Consider the following 20,991-nt stretch of genomic DNA (forward strand, 5'->3'; position numbering starts at 1 on the left):
TTCAAAATCTTTCTGAGGCATATCTGGTAAATAAGGTAGGTTATCAAACTGAGCAATACCATTAGGGGTTGGAAAAAAAAAAGAGAGAGACGTGCCTCTCATGTAATGAGACTTATTTTTCTTGTGCACGCAGCTCATAGCTGGCTGGTGAGGGCAGTTACAAAAGCAGAGTTTCAAAAATGTTTTGAACAGTGGCTGCATCCATTGGAATGAGTTATATTTCCTCTCAGCTGACTTCTTTGATGGAACAACACTTATTTGCAATGTAAATGTTGGTATGTTTATTTAACAATCAGTCTCATTACTTCATGATTATACTCTGCATATTTGCCACGTAAATTAAATACCCAAGCCTCCTAAACAGTATAGTTTTGAGGAAGAGTAAAGAATGGCTTTGAAGAGCAAGAGTGTAGAACATTTATTGCAAGTCAACGATCTGCTTTGTTTTAGGCATTGTTTATACTTTATTTAATTCTCATATCAACTCTGTGGAGGGTTATTTTACAGCTAAGACAACCAAGGCTCAGGCTAAATCAGTTTGACTAATTCAGGTTTCTTTTACTAGCTTAAGCAACAGTATAACAATTTCATGATTTATTCAGTTCCTGATTTAAGCCTAGTTCTATTTAATTAAAATGTTATCTAATGAAAACAGATTTTTTTCACTAGTCTCAGTTTTTTCCAATTTGATCCTATAATTATATAGTCATCTTCCTTAATTAGTCTTGTAGAACAAAAAGCACAAATTCTCCTCAACAGGGAGAAAAATGCATGTGTCCAAATCATGCTTGGGCCACTGTCATTAAATAGACAACAGTTATTGATACTTGTACTGTCAACACAGCCATTTGTTTGAATGGACCGTGATGATGGTGGTGATGGTGGTGGCGGTTATTACTGCCAGTCAGTAAGGTTTAGAAAGTTCCCAACCTAGAAACAAGTTGCATTAGGAAGTTGTATAAACAGATTGTTTGGAACTTGTTGCTATCCATAGAAATAGAGGTTAGGTTCTTGGGCCAACTCACAGGAGGCTAATTAATCTAGAGAGTTACAACTGGTCAGAGAAGCTACTTTGTGTTCTTTCCTGTGCTAGTAAAAACAGGGCCCCCCTCTCTCTACCTCAGTGAGCTAGCCATAGGGGGCAACATTTACTTCTACACATTGAGACAGCAAGATTTTTCTTCTGTCTCCTCTTTTAGGGGCAAAGAGGCTTTTCCTCCTTTCTGTACACAGATTCCTGTGCCTCAGTGTGAGTGGCAGCAGTAACCCAGACGTGGGTGTTTGCATCTGGGGGATATTTGATAATGTACATTTTTGATACTTGTGTCACTTTTGTTTTTTTCTTTTTCAGACTGGTGATAGTTTTACAGCCAGGATAGGGTCTTAGGCTAAAACATTGTATATAATCTGTACGCACACATGCACGCGCGCACACACACACCCACACACACACACACAATAAACCTAAATAATCAAAATAGTGAATTTGCTAACAGATAACCTTTGTTTTTGGTCAAAGTTAGATTATCACTTTCTCCTTTATATTAGATTTTGGGTATGATTTTCTTTAATGTCGTCTAATGTATGTGTTTAAGCTAAAGTTACTTATAAACTACCATTGTTTTATTTTTGGTGTTTTAGCAAATAAATAGTGAAAGGATTTTGGGCCTATCACTGTTTTGTTGCCAGCTTTTCTTTGTGGTGAAAAGCTGCTATCTTGTACTTTTAAAGTCTTTTTTATGTGTCCTGATTTAACTGTTAGTCTTGGGGCCATTAGTACCAGATGTCATTTACATATCTATTGTTGAGTAAAATAGTTATTCCTTTCAACTTCTATTTTTAAATAATGATTTAAATATATGATCTTCTAAATTGAGGACTGGCATTAAAAGTACTCAAAGCTCTTAAATCAGGACACTAAACTCTTTCCTTAAAAGAAAAACACTACTCCTCCCTTTATCACTGCTGTAATATGCGGTCCTGTGTTTATACTGTACTTCGCAGGGTTTTTTACACACGTTCTATTAGATGAGGCTGCCCAGGCCATGGAGTGTGAAACCATTATGCCCCTAGCATTAGCAACTAAGGACACGCGGGTTGTCCTGGCTGGTGACCACATGCAGGTGAGTGCCCTCTGAGTCACCGTGTTGAAAGAAACTTCTGTTATATTTTGATGTTTAATATTTTGTTTTCTAAAACAGCCTATGAAATTGTGCCATGCATGTCAGTTTAAGTACTTTAAATATCTCTGTACTAATAGTGGAAAATGTTGGTGTTTCTGAAGGAAAATTGCTACCCCACCCCACCCCACTTTTTTTCCTTCTTTGGATAGAGAGTGGAATGAATGAGTCTATCAGTGTTCTAATTGTCACGTTTATTAATTTGAAGTTCCGTTCTCTGTAGTATGAATATTTGATTCTTACTTTTCTTTATCAAATAAATTTAAATTATCCTTCTTACGATTCCCCAGTTCCTGTCCCCAACATTTGTTTTCCTGAAGGGTTAATTTTTCATTATCATGGGAAACAAAGTGCCTAATTAAAAATAATAGCCAAAATCTCAAAGAACTTGTCTGATCTTAATACCGATGCATGAAAGAAAATTACAGTTTTTCTATTAAAATATCAGTTTTGCAAAGTTTCAGTTTGAGGTTCTTTCTCTTTTGTCACAGTTGGTTGAGATTGAACCTACACAGTGTTGTAGCTATCCATTTAGGAAAGAGTTGAAGGTAGAGGGACAAGTTCTGTTTTTGTTTCTTTGCCAGAAGTTTAATTTTGTTCTTAGCATCAAAGTTATAATCAAGGATGGCTCCTTACACTTTACGAGATAAAGATGGCTTTTTTGCTAATTATTAAAAATAAGTGTTTTAGTCATAGGCGGTGTATCCTGCTAGCTCACTGTTTAAAATAGTTGCTTAATTTTAGTGAGACAGTTGATTGACTCCCCCAATGATGCAGTGGGTTGCATCCCTAAAATTACTAAGGTAGTAGCTATTTATTATTAAGTTGGAAGAGTCTTTTTTTTTTTGCGGTACGCAGGCCTCTCACTGTTGTGGCCTCTCCCGTTGCGGAGCACAGGCTCCAGACGCCAGACGCGCAGGCTCAGCGGCCATGGCTCATGGGCCCAGCCGCTCCGTGGCATGTGGGATCTTCCCGGACAGGGACACGAACCCGTGTCCCCTGCATCGGCAGGCGGACTCAACCACTGCGCCACCAGGGAAGCCCGGAAGAGTCCTTTATTAACCTATGTGTAGAAACTCTAGGTTAGTGTTGGCATGCTGAAACGAAAAGTTAGAAAATTTAGCCTCATTCTATATAGTAGTAAAATTGTTCCTAGAAAAATATGTTTGACTCTACTTATTCCAGCATTCAGCATGTTGAGGTTTAGTACATCAGAAGTTTCAGCATGGTGGATTTTTTTTAAAGTATGTTAAAAAAAAATACTACTTGTATATTTAGTTAAATTCTCTCCATGTGTCTCTCTGTTACAGCTCAGCCCTTTCGTTTACAGTGAGTTTGCCAGGGAAAGAAACCTTCACGTTTCACTGCTTGACCGGCTCTATGAGCATTACCCTGCCGAGTTTCCCTGCAGGATCCTCCTGTGTGAGAACTACCGCTCCCACGAAGCTATCATCAAGTAGGTGTGAGCTGCTCCTCTGTCACACTTTGTGTGGTCCGGTGGAAGGGGACTCAAAACAGCACTGTTCCTAGGGACAGATTATTCCCAGCAGAGTTACATGGTGTCCCTAGTGTTGCAAATTATGTTTAATTTTATGTCTGTGAAAGTATACTTCAAAAGTCAGTTGTAATTTATTATAGTAGGGCAGTTCTGGAAACAAAAACTTTAGGTTCTACTAGCTATAAACATATTTTTCTGTGACTAAATATATAATGTATATGTAAAACTACATGATGTAATAAACAAATATGTTGACAAGCCGCATAATGGTTGGCGTATGTGTGTCTGGCTGTGTTATACAAGGAGTCTATTTGAAAAGAAAGGAAGGATGGGAGGGAGGAAGGAAAGAAAACCATGCAACTTAGTAATAAAGTTTTAAAAGGTCTCTATTAAACATAATATGCATCTATACAAGTAAAAGTATCATAAATGGTAGCCCAGTGAATAGTCACAAACCAAACGTACCCCTCAACCAGCATCCAGACCAAAAAACAGAATGTTCCCAGCACCCTGGGAAGCCCCTTTGTGCTGCATTCCTGTCACTGTCACCACCAAAATCTTAGGATTTTTTCAAGTTTAGTATAATTTAATAATATTGATTATGGCGGTCATGTGAAACTAATTTTTAGGTTTCTCTGAAAGCAGTAGGAGAGATATAAAAATAAGTTTAGATTTAAATATGGCTTTTATCAATATCTCGAAATGTGATTCCTCTTTTATTGTTGCCAGTCATTTGCTACAGTCAGTGATGAATCGAGTACTACGTAGTATCTTCATTAGTAGAGTAATCATTTTACAGCTGAAGACTGGAATACCCTTCAATTGTGTGTATTGTTTCAGTGTCTATAGATCTTTGTGTTTGCATAAGTATATGATCCACATAAATAAAAATATACATTTAAAACATTTGAGTACAGAAAACCATAACAGCTAGCAAATTTCCTCATGAAACAAGAGTTCCATCTAGTACTGAACTGTCGTCATTTCTTCCTTTTCTTTCTATGTTCTGGCTTCATGCCTTCCCCAGGTCAATTCATTTATCAGTGGTATACCAGGAGCCCACTGTGTTTTCATTGCTGTGGCTAATTTTGGTGAAAATCTTGGCATCATGGGTATTAGATGTTTGGATTAAAATTAATCTTGGGCATAAATCAACGTGAGATTTGACTGGTAATTTTTTCTTATGGGTAAAATTAATTTTGATGATAGGTTACTTTTTATTTATATATTTATTTCGGTCTTTTTCTGCAGTTACACCTCTGAGCTCTTCTATGAGGGCAAACTGATGGCCAGTGGAAAGCAGCCAGCACACAAGGATTTCTACCCACTAACCTTCTTTACAGCACGAGGGGAAGATGTACAAGAGAAAAATAGCACAGCTTTTTATAATAATGCAGAGGTACCTTAGTCCTTTTTTGCAAATTGTTGACATTTTTGCAGTCATATATATAGTCTGGTCTTATTAAGCATTTATTTAAAATTTTGGGTTGATATTTTATTGTGTGTTGACTTCATTTACATGAAAATAGTATGGAAGTTTATTCTTTCGTGTGTAACATTGATTTGTTAAGATGAATCTGCCATGGGAAACAAAAACTTTGATTTACATTTTGTCTTATGCCAAAATACAGAACCTCATTTAAAAGAAGCCATCTAAAATGGACTGTGGTCACAATTTATAGTGCACACCCCAATGGGGCATCGTTTTACATGAGTAAAAAGACTTGACTTGTGGAATCCTGCGCTCCAGGGGGTCACACAGACCCACATGACGATGGTGCTAACCCATTGTGTGCTGCAACTTGTGTGGTTCTCTCACAGTTTCTGACTTTTTAAGTTCAGAGAAAATGTGGGGAGTATGAGGGGTCAGATCAGGTAGCGGACTAACACCTGTGATGTCCTTAGGGGCCAGCGGGCCAGAGAGCCTGAGGTTTGGTTCTGGCTGTCACAAGGGAGTGGAGTTCTGGACTTCAGGAAACCCAGGGGAGGATGTGTGCATCGTTGGTCATTAGAAGAATGATTCGTGATATGTGATCTCCATCTCCCTTTCTTCCCTTGAGTCCCGTGATTTACTCATTTTATTTACCAAAAAAAATGCCATTTATTAGGTAATAGTAATTCATCTTTCCATTAAAAAATTGGTCAGAGGCCTGTAGTTAGAAGTCAGTACAAGAAAATTGACAGTACCTACTTGTTAAGCTCCTAGCCAAAAGTAAAGAAACTTGACATTTTAATTAGTCTGTGCCAATTAATTTTAGCAAAAGGTAAACTTTTCTTTACCTGTTTGAAATATTGACAAATAACTCTAGGGTTTCCTTTATTACTTTTGCACTCAGGTTGGAAACTGCTGGCTGGAAAATCAGTTAAGAAGAGAAAGGAAAATAAATATACTATTATACTGTCTTTTATAATTAACCATGTAATTACCTTTAGTAGTATGCTCTGTTTGTGTGAATTCAAATTACTGTCTGGTGTCACTTGCTTTCAGCCTGATGAATTTCTCTTAGTGTTTCTTTTAGGGCAGGTCTGCTAGTAAAGAATTCTTTCAGTTTTTGTTTTTTTCTGGGCATGTCTTTATTTTGCCTTCATTTTTGAAAAGTAGTTTTGCTGGATATTAGATTATTGAGTTACTTCTTTCAGCACACTGAAATATGCTTTCCTACTGCTTTATTGCCCTCATTGTTTCTGATGAGCAGTCATCTGTTAATCTTATTAGAGTTCTTTGTAAGTGATGAGTTGTTTTTTTGTTGCTGTTATCAAGATTTTGTTTTTGTCTGTGACTTCTACCGTGTTGACTATGGTACAAGCGAAGGAGACTGCCTGCTTCACCCACTGTCCCACGCAGGCCCTCCCTGTGCAGCAGGAGGTGGGGAAGGGGAACAGGTGCCACCCAGGTGCTGCCAGCTGCTCATGGCCTCCTGCTGCACCTTGCTGGGGCAAATGAGATCTCTGATGTTCATCCACTGCTGTAACCGCCTGGAGTAGCTCTTTCCCCCCAGGGAGCTGGAGCAGGGGGGAGCTGCCCCTCGGCTGCTGAGACAGTCCTGTAGGACAGGGGGCTGCGGGAGAGCGGGGCAGCCCCAGCCTTCCACTCTTCTTCCTGACATCCTGTAGACTTTGGTGAAACAACGCTTCTCAGTGTCTTGGCAGCTCTTTGATCGTCTCCAGAGACTTTGAACGATTATCTGTTGGCCTTGACCAGCTTCATAGATGTCTATCTGGGAGAGGGCTTTCCCCAAGCTCCTCATACCATTCCAAGCTTGTGTATTTTGACTACAGTTTTATGCTGCCTACTATATAAGGGGTAACAGAGGGACGAAGTGGAGAACTGGTTATGTGTTGCTTGTTCCTTATGGGTGAGAGCGCCATGTTTTCAATCCATTTGACTCATCGGAATCCTTGGACGGTCTGGGTAGTTGTTTCACTTGCTGTTATTTCATTATAACAACAGGATGACTAGAGTCTCTTCCTCTGTCATTCATTGAATTTATATGTGGAAGTGGGAACTGCATCCTGGCCATTAATCCTCGAGTTCTTAAAAGGAATAAAACTATCAAATTTTTGTATATTTACTATTATAAATTTAGGTAGATATTAACTAACAAATAGTAAATAAATAATGTATTTAAAAGATATTAAAATTGGGCTTCCCTGGTGGCGCAGTGGTTGAGAGTCCGCCTGCCGATGCAGGGGACACGGGTTCGTGCCCCGGTCCGGGAAGATCCCACATGCCGCGGAGCGGCTGGGCCCGTGAGCCATGGCCGCTGAGCCTGTGCGTCCGGAGCCTGTGCTCCGCAACGGGAGAGGCCACGACAGTGAGAGGCCCACGTACCGCAAAAAAAAAAAAAAAAAGAAAAGAAAAAAAAAGATATTAAAATTTTCTCCTTCCTCTCTCTGCCCCTGGACTCTTGCCTGACCCTCTATTGAGCTTGCCTTATAATATGTATTTTAAATTAGGAATCTGTTTTCTAACTATACAGTAATCTCTTCACAGGCAAGGAGCGTGTTTTAGTAATCATTTTGTCCCCTGCTGTGCCAAGCATCAACACTATTTGTTTGATGAATTCATCGAATCAAAGTAGATTAAACTACACTAAAAGTTCTACTCTAATTCACTAAGTGGGGTCCAGAAAATCCAGACGGTAAAATACGGGCTTACTTCACTGCAAGGTTAATGACAGGGCGTGGGCGGAGTTGTACCATGAGAAGGCAGTGAACTCTGAGAGTCTGTCCTGAGGTCCAGATTTGCCCCAGTCCCAGCTGCGGTTTGCTGCCAGCTGTTGGCTGTTCTGTTTACTTATATCCACGGGGAGAGGAGGAAGGGTAGCCCTCGCACTGCTGAGACGTTGGCGGCGCTGACTCTAGGGCTCTCCTAATGGGTTTCATCGGCCTGAGCTACAGAGTGGACTGAGAAATACTGGGAACGTGGGGTTGCCGGTCCCACGCGCCTCTCTCTAAACAGGAACCCGAACCTGTCCCCATTTGAGAAGGGGGGCCAGGTAAGGGGTGGGGCCAATGGCCAGTTACATCGTCTCCGATTTTCACGTTTTCACTGGGTGCACTATTGTAGAGATTTACTGCTTGAAATGTAAGCAAAAATGTGTTCACATCAGCAAAGCATTATTCCTGGTTTGAGGTGGTTTTAAAACGACATTTGCTAAAATGGAATCCTTTGTACATCAATTTCAGTTACCATATTCTTTTCTCCAAGCACTTGTATAACTTTAATATGTATACATGTACGTTTGTTTAAAGGTCTTTGAAGTGGTGGAACGTGTGGAAGAGTTAAGAAGGAAGTGGCCAGTAGCGTGGGGGAAGTTAGATGACGGCAGTATTGGTGTGGTGACTCCGTATGCCGACCAGGTGTTCAGGATACGCGCTGAACTTCGAAAAAAGAGATTATCTGATGTTAACGTCGAAAGGGTGCTAAATGTTCAAGGTAGCTATTAATGGAAATGAATTAAGTTATTCAAATGGTTAGATCTTAAAGTGCGTGCACATTTGATTTTTAGTTTTCAAGATCTCTTTTCTGGACAAGCAATTATGTATTCGTTTCATACCAAGTTCTTTAATGCCAAATTTGGCAATTCAAGGTCGAGCTCATTTACATGTTCGTTCAATTTCTATATCCAAATAAAAGAAGTATCAACAAATGGATTTCCTCCATGACTGTAACTGCAAATATCTGTATGCTGTAGTTGCAATCGCAGTAGCATACAACACCTGTTGTTGTTATAATGTATCTGAGGACTAATTTGTTTATAAAGATTTTTAAAAACTTGTACCTGTCAAGCAAATTTTTAAAGGCATAGCTTGTTCTTCATCTAGATTTTCCTAAGTGAATAAAGCAACTCTTTTAAATTTTCATGTAATTAGTTGCTATGAAATTTGTGCATTTAAGTAAGTGAAGCAACACTATAATGTGAGTGCCAGAAAAGCCCAGTACAATCTGAAGTTTCATGGTAATATACAATAATAAGAGTAATACAATTTCTAGATTATGGGGGAAAAAAATAGCTCCAGTATACCATGCATTCAGATCACGCAGAATTTGGGTGTGCATTTTAGACAGAATATTACTAATAAACTAGGAAGCGTCCAGAGACGACCTAGCATAGTTAGTGGTCTAGAAACTGCCCTGTGGAGTCAGAAATGGTTGAAGGAACTAGGATTGTTTGGCCTGGAGAGGAGAGAACGAAGAATTGACACTAGAACTGTATTCGCATCTGTGGAGACTTGTCATAGAATGAGGGAAGAGATGTGTCGATGTAAGAAAGAACATGTACAGACTAGTCTCTCTCTAGGCTTCCTTATGGAATCAGTTCTTTTGGGTGTGTTTCCAGAAGTAGAGTTGCTGCATCATATGTTAGTTCTATGTTTAATTTTTTGAGGAACCGCCATGGTATTTTCTATAGTGTTTTACATACTGTTTTATATTTCCACCTACAGTGAACAAGAGTTCCAGTTTCTCCACATTCTCATCAACACCTCTTATTTAGCAATAAGATTTAAAAAATGAAATGCTTTTATTATATGGCTCAGAATAACAGTCCTCTTATTTTTAATTATTTTTTTTTTACAGGAAAGCAATTCAGAGTTTTGTTTCTTAGCACAGTACGTACAAGACATACTTGTAAACATAAACAGACACCAATTAAAAAGAAAGAGCAACTGCTGGAAGATTCCACAGAGGACTTAGATTATGGTTTTTTATCTAACTATAAGCTTCTCAATACTGCCATCACAAGAGCACAGTCCCTGGTTGCCGTGGTGGGTGATCCCATTGCTCTGTGCTCTATTGGAAGATGCAGGTAATTATGTGTTAGTGTTTGCGACACTGAAGGGGGAAATGTAGAGTAATTTGCATCCCTATGCACATATTTATATGACCTCCTGGCTAATTAAAATCAAGTTTAGTCTTAACTAACACCCAGTGGGAACACAAAAATATATTGCTTTGAGCCTATTCATTATGTACATGAAATTGTGTGTTCATTGAATCAATCATCATTCATAAGGTGTTTCCTGAGTGCCTACTGTGTTCTAAGTACTCTTCTAGCCACTGAGGATACATCAGTGAACAAAACACAAAAATCTCTGCCTTTGTGGGGCTTAACATTTTATTGGGGAGGAGAGGAACACCGACGGTAAGCAAAATAAAAACACTGTAGTATTTTATGTGGTAAGTTCAGTGGAAGAAATAGAACATCAAGGGGCATTAGAAGTGATGGGGTAGGGTGGGCGGTTTGTGATCTCACATGGTGTGTGTGGTCAGAGAAGGCCTCACTGAGAAGCTGACTCTGGAGTTGAGGGTATGAGCTACGCAGGCTCCTGGGGTAAGAGTGCTCCAGGACAAGGGACTGACCAGTGCGAGGTCCTGAAGGTGGTTTTGTGTGTGTGCGTTGTCTTTGATGGAGACTGAATTTCATACCCATACTCCCCTCTTTTTTCCTTCATTATTGTTTTAGCTTGTTTTTGATGAGTTTCCTTCTCATTTTCTCTCAAGGCTTCTCAGTGCAAATCTTTGTGTCTGGTTAATCCAGAGGATCTTAAAATTAGGGGGTTAAAAAGGGTTGTTACTTGTATTTGGAAAGAACTGTTAGTATTCCTTAGATTGTAGCCATAAGGAATGTTAAAATATCAACATAAATAAAAAACTTCTCCTTGTACACTTACGATTTATACTAGTTAATAGGACTTTTAACTGTATGAAGCCAGTAATATAAGACTTGGCCTACGCAATGTTGAAAAACTATGTTACAAAAAAACAGTTGAACAGAAATTTAGAATATCCTTTATGAAAAAGAAAGAAATACACGAGGGATTACTTAAAATTTTTTAAGTATTCTAGTACCTGTCAGAGTGAGTTCAGAAAAGTAGAAAGAGGTGCCGATGGTCTCAAATACGCCTTGGGTAGTTATTTCTTCGTGATATGTTAAAGTAGACAAAGTTGTTAGGAAGTGGCCCGTTTAAACCAAGTTTTCTGTTGCAATATAGATATAGCAGCATTTTATTATCTGTTTTCCTGTCTCAGCAGGAAAAAAGTATTCTATGGCAAAGGAAACAATTTGGGACCTTTAAGAATAAGCTGCATACATTAGAGTTTAAGATTCCAAAAGAAGTTAATATACTTTATAGGGGAAAGCCATTAATCACGTAGAGTTTAATTTATGGTTACATTCTGAAGAATAACCTTTTATTTTTAAGGAAGTAAAACTTGAACTGTCCATGATTTGTTTATATATAGCTGAACAGCTCTATTGTAAAATATCTTTAGTTTCTTGTTTTAAAAATAGATTTCCATTAATTTTTAGCCACTAATGACAAAAAGTTGGGGAAGGAACTATATTAATTCCAAGATACCAATGAATAAAACTAAGTCTATTAATTTGGCTTCCTTCCTGAGAAGTTCACTTTAGTTACTTTACTGTTCATTGCAAATATATTTGGTTAGAATATTGCTGTGGTAGTTTACCATTTTTGTTTATATTTATCATTTGATAAATGTGAGAACACATACAGTTTGATTAGAATTTTATTAGATTAACACATGTAAAGTAGGCTGACATGTATTAAAAGCAACTAGAAACTGTTGTGGGAATAAATAGGTATAACAGTAGTCTTGAGTGACATTACTTTTGGACATTCTTTATAAATAACCCCAAACGTTTACCAACATGCATATTTTTTAAAATCATTACCCCTTTCCACAGAGGTATATTATACTGTGAATTACATGAGATCAGCATTTTTCACCCCTTCTCTGACATAAGTCGTTATTTTCTCAGAGCAAATAGGTGAATGATTCTTCCTGAGGCCATGCTATCAGAATGATCCAGGGCTAATTTTTAACTTGAAGCCAGGCCTACAGGTTGCTTATTTCTTACTACTCAGCTGGAGTGTGTCAAGGCCCTCAAATTAATTTATAAGCTAAGTAAAATACTTTCAGAGAGTCCAGTACATTGTGTAGGGAGAGAAAATCATGTGACCCATAGCTGAATGGGAATGCTGATAATCTGTTATTTGGACAGTTTAATCAGCTCTAACCCAGGAGCTGATAGTTGAGGCTATGGATGTTTATGCTTTACTCTTTCCAGTTTCATTAGAAATTAAATTAATCTCATAATACAGGTAAACCTGGAGGACATAATGTGATTCTTAGGTACTATACTAATGAAGGCGTGAATTCTTTGTATCAATAGTTTGAGTTAATCAGAATGTCTCTCTCCCTTGCTCATTTGATATTTATAAAAAACTAATATGGTATTTCCAAATATTGATCAAGTTTTCAAGGAATGATTACTGTGTTTACTATACCAGTTTAGAAGGCAACCAGTTGTATAATCTTTTTTGTTGTAAAGGATTTTTAAACAATTTTTCTGTTAACCCTAAATGAATGGAGGGAACTTTCCCTTCTCCCACTTGCCAAACAAACAAATATTAATGTAGTAGCTGCTGTTTATTGACAGCTTTCTCTGTGCCAGGTGCTAGGTCAAGTGCTTTGTACACTTCGCCTCGCTCAGTCATCCTAATGACCCGGTAATGTGGGTATTTTATTTGCATTTTAAATGGGCAGCCTGATGTAGAGTTTAAATTACTGCCCAGGACCACATAGCTACTAAGTGTCTCACTCAGACAGATGTCAGATTGACCTCACCGGGTTACCCTGCCTTTCCGAGGAAGCGAGGCGTGTGCGTGGATAAATCTACGCTGAGTGAGGAGAGGTGATGGGGGAGGGGAGGTGGGGCGTGTTCATGCGTTTTTCCAAACCAGAGAGTTTGGAAGAGATCTCTCTTTGAACCGAATTTCTTCATTAGCGAATTCCACCTGCTCAGTGAGATATAAACCTATTTCACACGTGTAGAGGTGTGTGTATGTGCACAGACACCCTCTCTCTCTATGACCTGAGGACACCAAGTGATTTTTCAATGTTTTATCAGCGATCCTAGAAGCAAGGTTAGCATGAAAATGCAAGCAGACTTTGGGTTCATGCAGTGATTGAACGTAAGGTTTTGTCTTCTGAAAGTAACACGTTCACAACGTAGAGACACACTTGGGTTTTCTAACCAACATTACTAGAAAAAAAATTAACATGTTAACATTTTAGGGAGGCGCTGAGAATTGGTGAAGCCTTTAAATAATCATAGTGGTGAATTCTTCAGTCTGAGTGTTGTTGAAATTCTCAAGTGATCTTCCAGTTATGTGTTCTGAAATGCCTCATAATGCCATGTGTAGTATTTCATTAAAGAATTGAGTTCAAGGACAGTGTGAAATGGTCTTTGAAAGAGCCTTCACAAAGAGAGAAGAAAGGAATATTTTTGCCTTTAAGAAGTTTTGAAGGAAAGAATACATTTCTCTGAAAGTTTAAAAGTGAGAAATAAAAGTCTTCTTAGTGATAAAAGTATAATAATAACACTGTTGGTGCCCTGTTTTACACATGAGGAAACTGAGGTACGAAGAGAGGTTAAATAACTTGCCCAACTACAGGGCTGCTGAATGACAGAGCCATGACTGAAGCCCAGGCAGCCTAGTTCTAGAATCCACGTGCTTGACCATTTTGCTATTCCCTTAGGCTATCAAAAGACAAGTGAGATTTAAGATGGAAATTCCAGGTTGCTTTTGGAATTAGTTGAACTTGATTAGCTTCTAGCAAGTGTTTAGTGTTGCTTCTGAAACGGTTCCTTTAACTCAAAGGCTGTTTCCTTGAGATCCCTGGGATCTTGTAGATGAAAACTGTCACCAAGCTACCAGCTTCTTGTGACATGTGAGGTTGTTTAAAGGTTCTGCTTAACTCGATGTTACTTCAGTGCAGTTGAGGTAAGTAAGAGCGTATAGGGACAGGGTATGGAGCTTGAAATAGAGCAAGTTCTAGCATTTTAGTTATGTAAGCTGGAAATGAAAATATGTTATAATAAATAAAAATCAAAAACTGGGCTGTAGTAAAGTCAATCCATTCTCTCCTCATTTTGCTGTGTCTTGAAGTTCACATGAATATAAAATGCCACTCTATGAAATTATTACTTTATCAATTAGACCAAAAAAACTTCCTTTTTAATACAGGGTGTAGTAGAATTGTATTGATAAATATTAATACAGTTGAATATTTTGGGGTTCTTTATCAAAAGGGTAGGAAAGTTTTTGGATTTTATATCCTGAGTGCTATGTTGAAGATAGTCTTTCCTTAGCTGTCAGACTATGAGAAAAAAAATTTGATTCCTATGGAAAGGTTCTTAAGAATAAAAATAAAGGGCAGCTTTCAGTGTGCATTTCTTAGCAACACACACTTCCTGTAGCTGAATGAGTGTCTTGTTAGCCTTTATGTCTTATTGTTGGAAATACATATTTAATATTTTATAGCATTTTTACCTTTCCTATTGTTGACATGGAGGCCTGAAATTTTTTCTGGACCCATTTCTTAAACTCATCTTTAAAAAATTAGAAAAGATGGTAGAAAGCATATGTAAGAGAAACATAGTTTGAAATGAAAATCTGCAAAGTTTTATGAATGTATTAATAACTCCATTCCCATTCATATACTCACTTTTATAATATAAACCTTTTTATTTATGCTTCTTGAAGCCATCTTGATTACCTGCTGTCCACCTGGACACAAGGATACCAACTTGGGAAGAAACCATATCACATATCTTTTATAGCATAATAAAACATTATTTGAACCTCATACCAAAGATAGGTATGCATATTTATAATAGTCATTCAAAATCCTAAAACTTTTTATATGTTATCTTTTGTAATATATAATATTTTTAATATTTGGAGATCAATTTTCAAAACTTCAGGAGCAACAGTGTACAACTGGATTAATTTTGAATGTATTTTTCTCCTTTAGTATTTATTAATTTGATTAGGAGATAAATAATCATCATTAAAATTAGCATTCCAGGGCTTCCCTGGTGGCGCAGTGGTTAAGAATCCACCTGCCAATGCAGGGGACACGGGTTCGAGCCCTGGTCCAGGAAGATCCCACATGCCGTGGAGCAACTAAGCCCGTGCGCCACAACTGCTGAGCCTGCGCTCTAGAGCCCGCGAGCCACAACTACTGAAGCCCGCATGCCTAGAGCCCGTGCTCCACAACAAGAGAAGCCACTGCAGTGAGAAGCCCGCGCACCACAACGAGAGAAAGCCCACGAGCAGCAACAAAGACCCCGTGCACCCAAAAATAAATAAATTTATTTAAAAAAAAAAATTAGCATTCCAACTTCCTGTGTTTTTCATAATTTAATTCTTTTAACTTAGTCAATTAATGTTATGAGCTTTGCTGTGACAAGCGTCAGTTAATTAAAAGAAAAATATAGGAATAACTGGTTAATTCTTAAGTTCCTTATGAGAATTATTTACTTTGTGGTTCAGATTTATGTCTGAATTGGCTTTTCTTAGTCACCCACCCAGCACCAGGCTACTTTGGCCCCATAATTCAAATTTGTGTGTGTGTGTGTATGTATATAATATATATATGTATACATACAAATGTGTATATGAGGAGTATGCCTAGAAGTACAAATCTTTGATAAAATGAGTTATCAATTTTGAAATCCTTGCTTACTGTGTGGATAACAAAATCTGTCATTCCAAATTAGTGTGCATAGTCGAGCACTGACCATGTTACTTTCATTGATCAGCCAGAATTAATGGAGAGCAGAATTTGTATGTTCCACAGTACTAGACATGACTGTAGTTTCAGAACCAAACTTCTGAAGTCTTGTGATCTGGTGGGAAGATTATACCTGAATCATAGATGAATACTGGGCCTAAGGATTTGGGGTTGGGGTGGGGGAATTCGAAATTAATCTTTAGTTGCTTTTAGTCATTTCTGTGATCTCGTCCACTGAAATTATAAACTGATCTTCTAAATCTTTTCTGTAGGAAATTTTGGGAGCGGTTTATTGCCCTGTGTCATGAAAATAATAGCCTACATGGAATCACTTTTGAACAGATCAAAGCTCAGCTAGAGGCTTTAGAACTAAAGAAGACATATGTGTTGAATCCACTGGCACCTGAATTTATCCCCCGGGCTCTGAGAGTGCAGCACACGGGAAATACCAACAGATTGCAGCAGTCACCCCCCAAGGTAAAGCCTGTCAGTGAAACTGAGGAGGTTAAAGAGAGAACAGTGCAGAGACGTCAGAGCTTTCTTGGGCTGCAGGTTACTTTACGTGTTGGAATTGAAGGTTACATTTGATGGCAACCAGTTTCTGCAAGGAACTCGTCCAGTGTGGACATTAATTGAAAATACAGTGTGGTGTTTAGCCATGCTGCTTAATGGCATAAGTCATCCTCAAAAAGTTTTCAAGGGGGCTTCCCTGCGGTCTGTGGGTAAGACTTCACCTTCCAGTGCAGGGGGTGCAGGTTTGATCCCTAGTCGGGGAGCTAAGATCCCACATGCCTCGCAGCCAAAAAAACCAAAACATAAAAAAACAGAAGCAATATATTGTAACAAATTCAATAAAGACTTTAAAAATGGTCCACACCAAAAAATGTTAAAAAAAAAAAAAAGTTTTCAGGTACCTGGTTAGGTCTGGTGCCCTTTGTATAATATAACCTCCCGGTCCTCTCTACTGATAGACTTATTTTAGCAAGATGTGAATAAAACAAAGCAGTTTAAAAGACCGCCACACATACTAAAAGCATGCTCTTATAGAATATTATATAGCATGCTTTTACAGCATATTTTTATAAGGAACAATATAATAATAGCACTATTTGTATAAAGAAAACAGCTCTAACCTCTTGTTGGTGACCAATTCAAGTGGTGTTTGACACAGAAAATTTGGCTGACTGCTTGAAGGCTACTTTAATCGACTTTGACCAGTGTTTGTTGCATAAGAAGTAGTCCAGTCATTGGGATGGGATGGGATGGGATGGGGGGGAATCAAGGCCCCCATGTCTACTTTTGAACTATAGTTATTTTGGTCAGAAACAGCTGGTTTCTTTGCTAGATTGCCTGAAAAAAAAATGCTTGCACTTACCGTCTAGAAAAGAAAGTTATGAGTGTGGCATGTTTAGTATTTGTTCTGGTTTTTGGGGTGTATTTATAGTCATCAGCATGATATTAAACTTATTGACATGAATTAAGAGAGTATGCCAGTTTGGGGCTTCATTTTAAAAATGTAAAGCTTAATGTGCAAGAAATAATTATTGGTTTAATATCTTGAAGAACTTTTAGCTGAGTAAATATTAAACTGAGACGAGAACTGCTTTCTGTTTTAATGTACTGTTGTCTGAGTTTAATAAAAATGGACCTGATATACAATAATGCTTTAGTTACTTGGGATTAAGCAGATTAAGCATTTTGCATAACTGAATCCTCTAGATTTCTAAAGTTTAAACTATTGATAAATTAATAATCAACTTATTTATCAAATAGTTAAGTTTCTTCTGTGTGACAGCTGTTACGGTAGGTAGTAGAGAAGCAAATTAGCCGCAGTGTTCTTGCGGCAGATGGGTAACGGTCAGAGGAAGTACCACTCCACCACGGTGGAGATTTCAGGGTAATTTCACCGAGTGGATGGAGTGAGTGGGAGATTGGGGAGACTGTCAGAAACTAGAACAGAAACTCCTTTAGGGCAGAGATTTTTGCCTGTATTATTTGCTGCTCTAGCCTCTGTGCCTAGAACAACATCTGGCTTATCACAGGTGCTTAGAAGTATTTTTAAGATTAATGAGTGAAGCTTAACAAAGAGCTCATACGAAAAGCAAGAGGTGTGAGAGAGCAGGCTCTCCAGGGAACAGCAAGTAGCTTAAAGTGGGTGAAGAGTGGGAACCCAGTTAGAAACGTTTACATTTTACTGTTTTTTATTTAAATGTTTCAGAGACATTATACCTTTTGCACATTCTTAAATACAATAACTACAATAAACTTTTTACTTAATTGATCAATGTTAGCATCAATTAATGTACCATAGATGCAACTAGATTCAAGCCATTATATCAAATGTGTACTGACCCTAAGCAAGATCCTGTGATTTGCTTTTTGTTTTTATTTTAAAGGTAAAGAAAATATATGTTGAATCCACTTGCTTTTCCAACACTGTAAACTCCCCGAGACAAAAATCCTATTCTGTATACTTCTTATGGCCTCTAGTGCCTAGCCCCACCCTGCACATAGTGGGTGCTCAGTAAGCACCTGATACGTGAATGATGGCTGTGATGCATCCAGGAGAGTGCATGGGGCTTCCTTCTTTCAGTAGGAAGGCTGTGTAGTTAAGGACCATAGCAGCCATCTCCCCAGTTTCTCCTTTTTAACTTTTTGGGAAGTTTTCTTCACTGATCCAGTAGATATCATCTGTTATTTCATTGTCACTAACACAGAGGTTCACTCAATTGTTTATATACCTGGTTATTTAAAGTTCTTTATATCATATATAATAATAATAATTTTAGGTAACTAAGTTATAGTGAGCCAAAGGTTACTTTTGTCATCATCTCTCCCTTCGCGCCCCAGTACTATATTTTACTTCTATTAAATTGTTCTGAGGATTGAATTTGTACTGGAGTCTTTTTTTATCCAACTTTCTATTGTAGAAAATTTCAAATATATACATAAATAGATGAGTATAATGAATTCCCTATCATCCAGCTTCATTAACTATCAGTTTATCCTTGATCTTATTTCAGCTGTCAGCCCACCACTCCACCACCACATATACGCACTGGAGAATTTTGAAACAAATTCCAGATGTTTTATTTCATATGCTAGAGTCTTTTGATGAAGGGGAATTTACTTGCAAGAAAAGCGTGCTGTTTCTTAAAACAGGATACTAAGCCATATAATTTCCCCCCAAGTTTCCTTAATGTTTAACTTTTAATGCAATTCTGTGCATAAGAAATATTAAAAACTAGTAAGGTTAATGTTAGCCTAAGACTTAAAATCCCAGTAAGATTTAATGTAGATAAAATCATCAGAATGCTGGGTGATGGTTACACGTGCTCCAGGACCTGCTCCCTCAGCACTGTGTCTGGCAGCAAAGCCTACCCCTAGCTCTTCACCAATCAAATGGCTTTATCCTCCTCACTAAGATGTAGGTTCTCTGGTAAGGGTTAGCGAAGGTACAGATATTAGGGGATCCAGGAGCAGGTGGTCCTAGATAAGACTCATTGCCCCACTCTCCAGGCATCGTTCATCTGTAGGAAGGCATCTGTTTCACGGTGCCTACAGAATCAGCACGCAGGAAAACAGTTTGCTTGTCTTCAGTCTGCTTTCTCCTGGGCACGTGCTGGGAACAGGGTTCAGAAACTTTGAGAAGATGGGACAGATCCATTTGTACATACTATAAGAACTCTTCAGAGGATAGATAATATTCAGAAATGGGTCCTCTGAGAAGACCACAGCATTGTTTTATAGATTTTAGTTTGTGAATTGTTCTTCACTGTCTGTAGCTGCTTATGTTGTGTCTCAGTGTCCAGACATCAGAAGACGTGTCAGACTTATGTGGCTCAGTAGCCTCAGTGCCCAGCCAGGGGTGGACATATCGTGGGCCCTCATAAACATTTGTTGAATGAATAAATGGAAAATGAAAGAATGAGTGAATGAAAAAATAAATACTTGAATGAATAAACAGTTGAGTAAAAAAAATGGTCCTCAAAAAACAGATGATGTGAACTACATTTGCTTATAAGCTTTCTACCAAAGGTATACATACTTCCTGAAGGTTTATTAGCAGAAGTTTGGAATTATCATTATGGAATGACTTTTCTACATAGTTAGCTCTAGCTTACTGCTGCATTGTTATTTAGTTATATGCTGCCAAACACTGTATATTTTGTATAGACCAAGCACACTTATTGCTCTACAGTTGCATGGGAAGTCTAAATATGCTAGAGGAGTTTTCCCATATTGAACTGTAACAGGGTGCTGAATTATGCTTGCAGATATGCCACTATCTTTTTGTGAGAGGCCCCAACTTGCTTTTTTCCCCCATTCGTTCAACAGTATTCATTGAGCCAGGCGATGTTCTAAGCTCAGGGAATCAATAGTGACCTAAACAGGTAACGCCCTAGGTATTTAGGTCCTTCCCAAGTTTCTTTTTCACTTGGCTTATCACACAGCACCCAGAGTGCTGATGTATATTGTCTGGCATGCTTCCAGCTTTACAGTGCAGGATCAGTCCAGGCTATGGTTATTCTTTGTATTGATTTCCGATTGCTGTTGTAACAAATTAGCACAAGCCTAGTGACTTGAAATGACACCCATTTATTATCTCACATTCCTTTGAGTCAGATGTCCAGGTTTTTGTTGGTTTCTTGGCTCCAGGTCTCACAAGACCAGGATCAAGGTGTTGGTCGAATGGGCTCTTATCTGGAGGCTCTGGGAAGGATCTGCTTCTAAGGTCATGCAGGTTGTTGGCAGAATCCAGTCCTTGTGGTTGTAAGGACTGAGGTCCCTGTTTCCTTGCTGGCTGTCAGCTGGGAGCCATTCTTAGCTCTGGAGGCTTCTTTCCAGTTCTCGCATGTGGCTCTGCCTCTCAGAGCTGTCAACAGTGCATTGAAGCCTTCTCTCTCTTGGCATCTCTGACTTCCCCTTCTACCGCTTGTATCTCTTCCTTCCTTTTCTTCCACATCTCTTTGACTCAGCTGGAGAGGTGTCTCTGCTTTTAGGGCTCATGTGATTAGATTGGATCGCCCCAGATAATCCAGGATAATCCTCCTATTTTAAGTCTTTAGTTACATCTGCAGAGCCCCTTTTGCCACATGACATGACAGCTCATGGGTTCCAGGGAGTAGGGTGTGTATGTCTTTGGGGGGGCTGTTGTGCCTTCCACACTGACCCAGTGACAGCGATTTCTCCACCTGACA

The 20,991-nt window shown here is 38.5% G+C and overlaps 1 protein-coding gene across 8 annotated transcripts in view; it reads left to right on the forward strand.

The window, feature by feature from the left end:
* Positions 1 to 20,991, forward strand: part of HELZ (helicase with zinc finger) — a 157,016-nt gene that overhangs the window by 77,911 nt on the left and 58,114 nt on the right. For all 8 annotated transcript variants that reach the window (XM_033438309.2, XM_012535043.3, XM_004275399.3 and 5 more), the window contains 6 exons: positions 2,005 to 2,123; positions 3,491 to 3,636; positions 4,930 to 5,077; positions 8,434 to 8,617; positions 9,761 to 9,989; positions 16,063 to 16,267. In XM_033438309.2, the coding sequence (XP_033294200.2) occupies positions 2,005 to 2,123; positions 3,491 to 3,636; positions 4,930 to 5,077; positions 8,434 to 8,617; positions 9,761 to 9,989; positions 16,063 to 16,267 (1,031 nt within the window). The remainder of the gene's footprint in view (positions 1 to 2,004; positions 2,124 to 3,490; positions 3,637 to 4,929; positions 5,078 to 8,433; positions 8,618 to 9,760; positions 9,990 to 16,062; positions 16,268 to 20,991) is intronic.

The sequence above is a fragment of the Orcinus orca genome, chromosome 19 (genome assembly GCF_937001465.1).
Source record: "Orcinus orca chromosome 19, mOrcOrc1.1, whole genome shotgun sequence".
Classification (NCBI taxonomy): Eukaryota; Metazoa; Chordata; class Mammalia; order Artiodactyla; family Delphinidae; genus Orcinus; species Orcinus orca.